At 53.2% G+C, this 11,868-nt stretch overlaps 4 protein-coding genes across 4 annotated transcripts; 1 reads left to right on the top strand and 3 right to left on the bottom strand.

Moving 5' to 3' along the window:
- Positions 1 to 337: 337 nt before the first annotated feature.
- PODANS_1_4290 (uncharacterized protein) lies at positions 338 to 2,359 on the top strand (the record flags this gene model as incomplete). The annotated part of the gene is made up of 2 exons (XM_001912596.1): positions 338 to 637; positions 698 to 2,359. Coding segments are annotated over 2 exons (1,962 nt in total), but the record flags the coding sequence as incomplete, so codon positions are not given.
- Positions 2,360 to 3,990: 1,631 nt separating this feature from the next.
- On the bottom strand, positions 3,991 to 6,671 carry PODANS_1_4280 (uncharacterized protein; the record flags this gene model as incomplete). The annotated part of the gene is made up of 2 exons (XM_001912595.1): positions 3,991 to 4,179; positions 4,233 to 6,671. 2 exons carry the CDS (start codon positions 6,669 to 6,671, stop codon positions 3,991 to 3,993), a joined length of 2,628 nt encoding a protein of 875 aa, XP_001912630.1.
- Positions 6,672 to 7,255: 584 nt separating this feature from the next.
- PODANS_1_4270 (uncharacterized protein) lies at positions 7,256 to 8,221 on the bottom strand (the record flags this gene model as incomplete). The annotated part of the gene is made up of 2 exons (XM_001912594.1): positions 7,256 to 7,789; positions 7,856 to 8,221. 2 exons carry the CDS (start codon positions 8,219 to 8,221, stop codon positions 7,256 to 7,258), a joined length of 900 nt encoding a protein of 299 aa, XP_001912629.1.
- Positions 8,222 to 9,585: 1,364 nt separating this feature from the next.
- On the bottom strand, positions 9,586 to 11,357 carry PODANS_1_4260 (uncharacterized protein; the record flags this gene model as incomplete). Its single annotated transcript, XM_001912593.1, has 4 exons — positions 9,586 to 9,690; positions 9,755 to 11,082; positions 11,138 to 11,186; positions 11,265 to 11,357. The coding sequence occupies 4 exons, from the start codon at positions 11,355 to 11,357 to the stop codon at positions 9,586 to 9,588; spliced, it is 1,575 nt and encodes a 524-aa protein (XP_001912628.1).
- Positions 11,358 to 11,868: the final 511 nt, after the last annotated feature.

Below are 11,868 nucleotides of genomic sequence, written 5' to 3'. Positions count from 1 at the left end.
GTTCCATCCAGCGCATCGCACCCAGACCCGATCGCGACTTCTCCGGCCGACGCGCATTGCATTGTCTGGTACAATTATCTCAACATCATCGCCATTTTTTGGTATTTTGCGCAACTGTCGGCACCAAAGCCGAAGACGGCGCTTCGACCACGCGCCCGTTCACCAAACAACGCAACACGCGCTTTCTTGTTTACCCTCCTCCGCAACCCCGACAACCCAACAACCCACCATCGTCACCTCCAGCAACCACACCCGTCTGCCCCGCGCACCCCTCCGCCGTCGACGCTCGAGATCGACAACCAGTCATAGCTGTATATTATTCACTTGCACTCGGTAAACCACCTCACTTGCTCCCGGTACTCCCGTCGCCGCCATGTTCTGGTCGGGCACGCTTCTCAGCGCCACCGGCCCCTTGGCCAAGGCATGGCTATCTGCCAACCAGGAGCGCAAGGTGTCGAAAGTCCAGATTTTGCAGCACAATCTCCAGGACAGTGTCGACGCCATTATCGCTCCCAACGATGCCCCCTTAGCTCTCCGTCTCTCCGGCCAGCTCCTGCTAGGTGTCGTTCGCATCTACAGCCGCAAGGCCCGCTACCTGCTCGACGACTGCAATGAAGCTCTTGTCAAGATCAAAATGGTAAGCGTTCAGCTCTTTGAACCCAGCTGCGCGAGACAATATGATTTCTAACATGCGCAGGCTTTCCGTTCGACTGGCAATCATGATATTCCCACAAACTTGCACATTCAGAACAAGGAAGCTCTAATGTTGCCTGATAAAATCACAATGTACGACAACCTCGATTTGCTCCCACCACCAAGCTCGGATTTCCTCCTGTCACAACTGGATGCGATCACTGCGACGCCCTCTATGGCCCGCAAGGCTCGTGCGCTGAACCGAGATACATATTTGCAAGAGGATTTCAACAATAGCCAGTTCCTTCAAAATACATATCAGGATGAGGACGAGGAAATGGGACTCGGTAATTTCGATGACGATCTTGGTCTGAAACTGGATTTTGGTGAGGATATTGTTGAAGGATCAAGGCTGGACCGGAGCGTGGAAATGGGCAGAGATGCGCCTCCCGTCCGGTCTGTTGAGGACGACATGCTCAGCGAGATGGACTTCGACCTGGGCAAGGACAGAAACGAGCGTGCCGTCTCCCTGGAAGGACTTGACTTTGGCGATGGCGTTCACATCATGGATGATGAGGGCGATATCGCCATGCCAGACGATGTCACGCTCAATGTTGGTGATGCGTCTGCGATGCCCGCAGCTGCTGGCCCCGATATGAGCCGCGCCCGCATCTCGGAGTCCCCGCTGTCCGACATTGATGAGGAGTTTGCCAAGGAGGTTGAGATGGAGTACAGCCGCCACATGACTACCGATCTGTACGAGCCTAGTGACGAGCCAACCGCCACCATTGCCAACGCCCCTCAGCGCCAGAAGAAGAGAAAGCTACTCCAACCTGATGAGCAAACTGTTCTGTCTACTCAACAGATCAGGGAACAGCAGGCGAAGCGCGACAACATCTTGAAGCCACAGTCCTTCCTCACTCACGACCCGTACATCACTGGTCTTGAGGACCTCCACAAAAATGGTGGCTTTATTCAGAACATTTTGTTTGAGGGCCGCAGTGATGGGTGGGCTCCCGAGCTGAAGGGTCTCTTGTCCCTTGGCTCGATTCGGCCAAATGAGCTCAAGCGGAAGCGCGATAGCGGCGTTGCCGACATGGAGACGGACGAAGAGCAAAACAGGTCCAAGTCTCCCCGTCTTGAACTTCCCGCCGACGAGAGCGTTTTCAACATGGACGGGACCGTTATTGGCAACCAGTCCATCGCTGCCGATGGCACAGTTCTCGATATTCCCGCTGATGAGACTGCTGTGCTGCAGCACGACGAAGAGGGGGAGAGGCGCCACGAGGCCTCTAGCCCGATGCCCAACTTTGATGAGACCAGCGTTCCCATCGTTCACCCCGCTGACAGCGGGCCCGTATCGATTGGCACCAAGCATGCTGTCCATATCCTGCGCGACCTCTTCGGTGCTGAGGCCGAAACCAATGCTGAAGTCCGCAAGAAGAATGCCGTTGTCTTCCAGGAACTCCTGCCAGAAGGAAGGACAAGCAAGGCCGATGCCACCAAGATGTTCTTTGAGTGCCTTGTCCTTGCCACCAAGGATGCCATCAAGGTCGAGCAACCCGAGGGATCCCTTGGCGGCCCAATCCGGGTGCGCGGCAAGCGTGGTCTCTGGGGTGACTGGGCCGAGAGGGAAGCAGGTGGTGAGATGGCTCGTGAGCAACATCAAGGTAACGAGCCCGGGCATGCTGTGGCTACGACTGCTGCCGTGTCTGTTTCGGCTTAGAGTCCAGCGCGGCATTGACAGCATAAACAGCATCCAACCTGGTGTTTTGGGTTTGCTTTTGGTCTCGGCTATTCACTGTACATCATTTGCCTCTTGGCGGAATTATCTAGGAAGGCGGCGGCGCATGGACGGCTATCTCATTTTCCTTTGTTGTCTTTTCTTTTTTATATTCTCTTGTTAACAAATGTTTTCACACGGTCGTCAAATACGAACCGAGTGGGCGTTTTGGCGTATCGGGGGAAAGGGAGACAACTGGAAGATACCATTGTTCTGGCTGGGCAAAAAAATGTAGTTGTTGTTGTTGTTGTTGTTGTTGGGAGATGTGTTATCGCAACCCGTTTTGTTTTTTTGTTTACGTCATTCAGAAAAGGAACCGTCATTGGGGGGTTGAGGTGGACAAGAAGAAGAAGGAAGCCCCTGTTGGGGATTAGGATTAGGGGGGCACCGCTTGTGTTGATTATCTCATTTTCAGCATTTGCACTCATGGCGGCAGGTGGTTGGCAAAGTTTCGATAAGCCAGGATTATTCCTTTTGTTGATGCAAAGCGGGCGGTTCATGGTTTGGGGCGAAGGAGCGCAATGAGTAATTATGTCAACTGTTATGGAATGCAGTAGTGTAGGATACCATTTGCTGCGCGCAACGAGAGAAGAGAAGAGGGGGGAAATGGAGGATGATTTTCAAATAGTTTAGCTTAGGTATATCTAGTATATTCGGTTGAATATGATGCTAGTTCGGTCATTTGTGTTGTTTCTACTGGTTCGTGCTTTGGTGGTTGTCGCTTGTTTGCTCAGTTGTTTACCTGGGCGATACTCACTCATCAATTGTTCACAGTGTTGGCTTTCATAGATGCATTTCAACTTGGGAGGTAGACGACTGGTGACGGTTTTATACCACTTGATAGACTGAGGCCTGGCTCAAGACACTGTCAAGTCCCATACTGATGAGTTTCTCCTCCTCCCATGTCACAGCAAAACCATGATCACAGCGGGGGGGGGGGGGGGGGGAATGGTAGCAGTCTCTTTGAGTATGTGGCATGCCATCCCCAGGTTGGAGTGCGTGCCCATCTTTCTTCTCTGCAATATTTGCAATTGCAAATCAGGTGACCAAAAATTGTAGCAGTGTCTCTGAGTAGCGTGCCATCCATCATCCTCGGACTGGGAACTTGGAGCAGGTGCAGGCCTTTCTGTAAATGTTTGCAAGATTGCAAACTAACCAAGGGCCCCGGAGGGCGAGGGAAGAAAAGAGGAAAGGAAGAGTAGGGGAGGGCGGTTTCTTATTCTTGGTGCTGGTGTGGTCTTTGAATAAGCTTAGGGTCTGGTGGGGTTTGTGACGTTCACGGTGGGCGTGTTTGGGGTTTGGGGTGGTTGATTTGAGGGATAGGTTCTGTTAAGCCATATGTGCTTAAGTCAAGGGGGTGGTGGTTTAGATGTGAGTAGCGGTCTAATATTGACACAACTGATGGCTAGGTAAGCCTTGGGAGAACAAGCATTTACAAAGAACACATCAGGAGATCGTACTTAATAACAGTTATATATAATGGCTTGCTGATATCAACATCTATATAACACTTCATTAATTTCCCTCATATTGCAAAACATGCCAGTCATACCGGTGTTTACAACCTTTCACCCTCACAACGCCAACTTGCTCACCAAGTTCGCAAAGGTTTCCTTGTCCAACCGCTCAGTCTCCCGCTTGGTCACATTGGCTTGGAGAGCCTGGACCTGCGCCCCAGCGTCATCTTCAATCCCAGAATACTTGTTAATCCAGCCCAGCACAGTCTTGTGCCAAACAAGCGAGTTCTCAGGTTTGAGCACCCACTAATTCCATGTTAGCCCCCGTTTATCAGAATGTGTGAAAGAGTAAAACTTACGTGATTCTCATCAGGAAACACCAACAACCTACTCGGCACCTTCTTCGCCTGCAAGACATTGAACGCCGCCAGCCCCTCCGTAACAGGAAGACGGTAGTCCAGCTCGCTGTGGATGATCAACTCAGGCGTGGCCCACTCGTTCAAATGGTTCGCCGGATCCCACTTTTGGTACCCCTCCTTGTTCTCGTAGATGGTCCCCTCAAAGTCGTGGATGGGGAAAAACAGCTCCTCAGTTGACCACTGGTTTGAGGTGGAGAACACTCCATCGTGGCAGACGAGCGCCTTGAACTTGCGGCCGAGGGGGTGGCCTTGGATCCAGTTGATCATGTAGCCGCCGTAACTGGCACCCAGTGCCACCGCTCTGTCGGTGTCCACGTAGTCCAGATTGTCTTGGATGTACTCGAAGGCGTTGACTAGGTCATTGTATGGCTTGCCGCCCCAGTCTCCCTTGATTCCGTTTTGTAGCGCCATGCCGTATCCCGTTGAGCCTGTGGGGTTGGGACTGACAACGACGTAGCCTTGCTCGGCAAAAACAGCTGGGTTCCAGCGTGTCGACCAAGAGTCAGCCCAGGCGCCTTGCGGGCCGCCGTGGATCAAGAAGCAGAGGGGGTACTTCTTCTTGGGGTCGAAGTTGGACGGTCTCATGACCAATGCATGGACATCATAGTCGCCAGCACCTTTGAAGGTGATGTCGTCAACGCTTAGCCGAGAGAGACCGAAGGATTTCCCTTGCTTGGAGTTGGAGGAAACTATGTGGAACGTGCTTTGAGAGGGATTGACAATGCTGTAGCAGGAGTTGTCCACCAAAGAAGTGGAAGTTACGAATAACCTGCCGGCCACAGGAGAGTGGGCCGAGACGGTGGTGCTGAGGAGGCGCACATCGCTGACAGAGCCGTCGGTTGTCGGAATGACAGAGGGTAGCTTCTTGCCAGCTTCGCATGGGGTAGAGGGAAGCTGAAAGATGAGGTTGCGAGCTCTGTGTTCGGCTGTGACGTAGAGTGTCTTGTCGTCGGCAGACCAGAGGATGGCATCTGGACGGGCGTCCCAGCCACCTTCGCCGTCCTCAGTGGCATAGAACTCTTCCGCCTTCAACTCGTCGAGATCTTTGACCAAAAGCAGACGGGTCTTATCGCTCTCATACTGCTTGCTTCTCATCCGCGTAAACGCAATCTTGTTTCCATCATTCGAAAACACCGGGCTCTGTGAATACCCTTCCAACCCCGGCGTCTCAACCAACCTCAGCTTCGGCTTCTCCTGCGCCAACTCCTTCAGCGACAGATAATACAAATCAGTCTTTGTATACATCGCCGGATCCAGCTTTGGATCCTTCGCCACAAACACCAACCCCTTCGGCCCAACATCAAAGTCACCCGTCCCCCCAAACGGCGGCACCGGCGAGCTCAACCCCGTCCCATAAAGCGCATCCACCAACCCCTCAATCTCAAACCCTCCCTCCTCCTTCCTCCTCAAAAACCCATACCTAATCGAGTTCTTATTCTCCGAACTCCACGCATCCCAATGCCTCACAAACAACCCATCATACACCCTCCCACTCGACAACCCCTTCTCCTCCGTCACAGGGTTATATATCTCCCCCCCAGGCGTAACCACCACCGTAAAACCCAAAACCCACCTCCTCCCCCTCTCCACCTCCCTCACCTTCACATTCCCAACCCCCCCCTCAAACCTCTTCACAACCCCCTTATTCCCCCTCACATCCCCCCATTTGATCTCCATCTCCCCCTTCTCCCCAACCCCCTCAACCCAAACAAACTCCTCCTCCCCAACCCAATTCGGCTCCGAAGCACCACTCCCCTCCACAACAACACTCGACTGCCCATTCGCAATCGTCAACACCCTAACCTCCGACCTGCGCTTATGCTCCCCAAACGAGTACGTCGACACGGTATACAGCGCCAGCGTCCCGTTACCGTTCGGCACAGCAGCCGACCGCCGCGGGGCAGAGAGCATCACCTCGGGCGTGAACTTTGTCGCCATGATGGTCATGTTGCCGGCTGAATCCCTCCAAACCGGGCTGGCAATAGCTGGGTTGATGATGAATGCCAAGAAAAAGAGGGTGGTAAAACAGACAAAGAAAAAGGTCGTTTCTACTCCTGGGAATAATAATAATCGCCGTCTGCTGCGGGGGAACAATTGTTTGAGCTCAGAGACAACAATGGCGGTGGTGCTGTTGGTGCCGTCCAAGTGAGGGGCAGCACCAGCACCACCACAACCATCAAGGTGCTTCCCCTCCCCTGAACAACCCCGCATTGAGAAACAGCTAAGACCTGCGGCTGCTGCTAGAGCTTCTTCACCACCACTCCCATCGTCATCGTCGTATCCGTCCCACCTTGGGTCTTGAGCTTCCCCCATCTCTGACGTAAAAAATCTGGCAAATAAATGAAAAGAAAGTCTCAAGAGTGATGAGAATAATGTCATCGGGAGAAGCACTTCTCACTCTTTAAATCCATTCCCCCACCCCCCCCTAGCAGCAACCCGTTCACGTCCACAATTCAACCCACAAAGGCGCTAATCACCGCCTATGGTTGGAAGAACCATGGCACGACATGCCAGTGGTGTAAGCATCAGGACTTCCAGATCCGGCAGGAGACAAAACATCTCGCCATCTTCCCAACCTCGACATCCGAGCCTACCGGGCCCCATTGCAACATTCCAGCCCTTATTCCCGGTGCTGGATAGGACACCTCCCGTCCAGCATATGCAAAGCAACCTTTAATCCCCGTGAAAAGTCTGTCCGACGCAAACTTGATCCTCCAGACAAGATACAATCCTGTTTTGTTCAGACAACTGCCATAAAACTACTCGTACAAGAATGCCGTCAACACCGCCAGTCTAAACGCCATATGCATCTTGAGGTCATACCTCATGCCCAGATAAAAAAGAAAAGAAAAAGAAACGCCATTGGTATCATGCCATTCGCTCCCAACCATCCTACCATAAAATCACAACTTCCATGTTGGTACAACACCGTCCCTGCTCATCACCACCTTCTTCAAGTGATCTCACTTCCTCCCCGCCCCAAAGCCAGTCCTAATTTTCTTAGCATCACGGGAATCAGTCTCACTATCTCCGTCCCCATCACCCGCCGCCCCTCTTCCTACTGGCCTTTTACTGCTCCCCTTCTTCCCCGCCTTACTCCCCCCCCCATTCCCACCCCCAGCACTAGTAGGTGTCCCAACCTTTGAACTGTCTCCTCCAGCAAAACTCCCACTGATCGGCGTAGGCCCTGGCGTACTACCCGGTGTGACACCCTCGGCAGCCTGCTGTTGAGCCAACTGAGCCTGTGCCGCCAGATTGTACGAAATCGAACTACGAGAAAAGACCCTGTTGGCATCATTCAACACCCCCCCTTGCATCCCACCACCACCCCCACCACCGCCCTTTCTCCTCGCAGCAGAAGACAAAGGAGCGCCTGGTCCCTGCCCAGCGCCGCCTCCTCCCTTGGCATAGTTGTCGAACCCAATGATGATGTTTCCGTGCGGCGTTGATTCGAGGTACTCCGTCTCCTTTTGGAAAATGTGTTCTTCTTGAGCGGCCTGTTTACATCAATCCCCGTTAGCTCCCTGCCCACAGTCACTCCAGAAAGAAAGGGTCAAACCCACAAGTCTCTTATCCAGCGCCCTCCTCTTCGCCAACAACTCCTTAAGCTGCGCTCGTTGTTTCTCGTAATAGGGGATTCCAGCCGCCGCTGCAGCCGCCGCCTGCTGCTGCTGCTGCTGCTGCTGTTGTTGTTGTTGTTGTTGTTGTTGCTGTTGTTGTTGTTGTTGTTGTTGCTGCTGCTGCTGCTGCTGCTGCTGCGCTTGTTGTGACTGTTGCGACTGCTGCCCTCCTCCATTTGCGGCAGACGACTCGTTCTTAACAGGTGTGTTCTGATGCCCCCCCGCGGTCGCGTTATTCCCCACAGGTTTTGGTGTAGCAGCTCCGCCTCCCCCTCCTCCATTCGAAGATGTTGTATTCTCCGTTGCCATGACTGGTTGTTAAGCAGGTGGTATGATGACGAAAGACGCGTCGAGAGATGCAGAAAAAGCGCGTTGAATTGGTGTAAAGTGAGTGGGTGCGTAAACGTGGGGTGTGGTGCGCGTGCAAAGTGATTGTTTCCTCCCTGGTCTAAAAATGCGTCAGTCAAGAACTCGGGCCTGAACATGTCGCGGTACCGAGTCTCGGGCCTCTTACCTTGTTGGCACCTCAGTGGACCGGGATGAAGCCCTTAGTGGTTGCAGTGCGTGGTCAAATTATAGTGCGGGCATGAGTAACGGTGTGTAGGACGGCGGGGGGAGCAGCCGTGCTCGGGGCAACACTGAATCCACAACTCTCCGCAAATCAAAACCGAATACCATCCAACAGATAACACAGCTGAAAAAGGCAACACCGATAGCCGAACTAAGAAACACGTACGACCAAGCCGTCAAGATCGCCTCCGCGACTTCCCAGAACCACTCCCAGGCCCTTCTCCAGGACCACCTGATAGCCTGCCAGGACCGGCGAGCGATGAACTTTTGGAAAACAAACAAATCGGCCTTGATACGGAGTACTGCAGGCCGAATTGGATGCCAAAAATCGATATTGATGATGTCCACGATGATGTCCACTCTGTCCCAGACGGTCCTCCAGAAGGCCATAAAGTCCATATCGTGTAAACCGAAAGGATGTCAAGACAAGCAAGAATGGACTGTAGCAAAAAGAATTATGAAGTTATAAAAGTCGGGTAGCAAGTGATGATACTTGGATTGAATTGGGTTGCTTCTCAACCAATCCTGGAGCTGGTCTTTTATCTCAGAGCATGCAACTCCCACCTTCTTTCCTTCTTTCAACTTGGAAGCTCTGCCTCCCGCTTGAACTTGTAATTTCGAGTGGGGGAAGGTGCCCCCCACCCACTCTGCACGTCACAGGAAGATACATAGGAGGCAGTCACGACTTCAATTATCTCTCATCAGACCACACCAACGCCCAAGCTGTGATGATCCGGGCAGTGACTTCCCACCACAAACCAGGTAGGTACCTATATCCTGGGAAGGAACCACTCAGAACTTCATCACCCTCCCTAATGCCGCACAACCCAACACAAATTTCAAGTACACGTCCTTGCCACTATATTACGACAGCTATCATTTTACTACGCGATCCACACAGAGGCTGCTAAAAATATGCTCAGATACAAGCCAAGACAATATTTTGGGGGTTTGTAGTCCTCACAGAGCCGCCTTCCAAACCTCAACGCCTCGAAACGCGAGTCTCCCAAAGCCATGCTAATGTCCTTCCTGTTTTTTTTCTTTTTTTTCTTTTTCTTTCTTTGATGTGGTTCAATGAACGAACGAATAAGTGATAAACAGCTTCAAGCACCGTTAGCCTCAACCACGTCACTACTTCTTGAGGATCTCATCTGCTTGATCTTCTCCTTGAGCTCCTTCTCCCGCTGCTCAGTGTCGATTTTGGACTCCTGTAGCATAAGCAATAGTTAGCCATCATATCTTGCAAATACTTGGAAACTTCAGAGAACATACCTGATCTTGGCTCGACACCGCCGCATCGTCATGGTGGGCTTTGGGGGGTCTGTCTTCAGCTCCTGAACCATCAGCCGATCTGTCCCGCTTGGAAAGTTGTGAAGATGCAGAAGAGGCCCTGCTTCGTCCTCCTCTTCTATCCCTCGAACCACTGCGGCTACGTTTTCTATCACGAGATCGACGACGTGGAGAGCGGGAACGGGATCGGCGTCGTCCGTAGGAGCTAGCAGGACTAATGCTACGGCCCGTACTGCGAGAGCGGCTCCTACTCCGATGTCGCTTGATGTCGGGGGAGACACTCCTGCTTCCACCTCTTGACCGCCTGGGGGGAGGGCTTCGGCTTCGGCTTCGACTAAGAGATCGGGAGTAGCGAGAGGATCCGGAAGAATAGGAAGATCGACTGTACCGCCGGTTTCGGGTCCTGGATGGACTGCGTGTTAGACTGCGAGAGCGGCTGCGGGTGCGGCTCCTGCTCCTGCTTCTGCTTCTGCTTCTGCTCCGGCTGCTAGATGGAGAATAACGGCGACGCTTTGGTGAAGGTGAGCCGCGGTCGGATGCTACTGATCGGGACCGGCTACGGCGGTCGGCATCCCGGGCAGGGGAGCGGCGTCTTTTGACTGTATCCCTGTAGGGAAGTGGTGAGCGAGAACGACGGCGTCGACGAGGGGGACTAGCCGATCGCGAATAGGACCGTCTCTTCCCATCCACACTAGGGTTGCGAGAGAGAGATCGAGATCTAGACCGAGACCGGGACGAAGCCGAGCGCACAGAAGGCGACCGTGAGCGCGACCTGGACCTTCTCCGCCTATCATCCCGCCTATCTCCCATCCCCCTTCCGCCACAACGGAGCGGTGAACTACCCCGTCCGCCTGGGACATATGAATCCCTCAAGCCACCCCTCGGTCCTCCTCTTCCCCCACGGTCACGGTATCTCGGCGGCGACCTGGACCGTCTCTCATCACCTCCTCTGCCCCTCCCAAAAGGCCGATCTCTGTTGTCGTCCCTCCCACCTGGACCTCTCCAAGAATCACCTCCCAGTCTACCCCCTCCCCTCGGCCCCCCAGCACCTCTCCCTCTCTCAGCTCTATCACCCCTCCCACCAAGCCCCCTCTGAAAGCTATCCCTCCTCTGATTCTCACTATCCTCTCTCTTCTGCCTCGCCTCCTCCTGCTCCCTCTTTTCCTGCAAGAGCTCCAGCTTCTTGGCCTCCAGCAACTCCTTCGGCACGCCCTGGGGAGAATCCTGCGCACTCAGCAGCAGCCCCCACATCTCCTTGCAAAACCCGGGCGTGTCCTTGTCGAGAAAGCCAGTGAGCTGAATCTGTAGAGCTTTGATATCGGGGTGGCGGCTGGATTCGATAAGGTTGAACACGAGTTCAATGACAACATCGTCTTCGTTGGCAAGGATTTCGGTTATGCGACCTGCGATCCATCTGATTTCAACTTGTTAGACCGAGGTTCCGACAAGAGATACGGACAGAGCGCGAAAAAAAAACAAACTTTTTCATAACCTGGAGGTTGACCTTGGTCATGTCGACCTTTTGGTTGAATTCCGGTGGGAATTTTGTGCTCTTGAGGAGCTTTGCATCGACGCCTGTCGCCATGGCTGCTGCTGTTTGGTGATTGAATCTCTCGAGATGTAGTAACCAAGAGGCGGTAGATGGTAGGATTGGCCGGGCTGGCGGCAATGAAGAAACTGAAATATAACTACGTGATGGAAGCAAGCGACCGACTCAATGGAACGAAGGATGTTGTCAGAGGTCGTTGTTGTCTCGTCCTCCAAAAGATTGGACGTTGTCGTGACGCGCTCCCAAAGAGAAAGTTGGACCACCAGCAATTTCTGTTTGTCAGGCAAGCACCTGGGAAGAAACAAAAAGTGGGGACGCGATTTGCAGGCCGGATCCACTTGACGCCAGCGGAGCGGTGCCAAGAGGGGCCGGGGACAGGGGTTGGGGTGCTACAGTAAATGCTAACGAATGCGGGGCAGCACCAACGACCACCTCTCTAACTGGGACTGGAAGACTGTCGTGTGTCGGATTGTTGAGATTGAGAACATATTACTCATGATTAGAGAGAATGAGGTTCAGAAGTCAAAAATATCCTCCGCTGTATCGA

The sequence above is a fragment of the Podospora anserina genome, chromosome 1 (assembly GCF_000226545.1).
Source record: "Podospora anserina S mat+ genomic DNA chromosome 1, supercontig 1".
Taxonomy (NCBI): domain Eukaryota; kingdom Fungi; phylum Ascomycota; class Sordariomycetes; order Sordariales; family Podosporaceae; genus Podospora; species Podospora anserina.
Note: the sequence above shows the minus strand (reverse complement) of the source record. Positions and strands in the feature narration are given on the sequence as shown.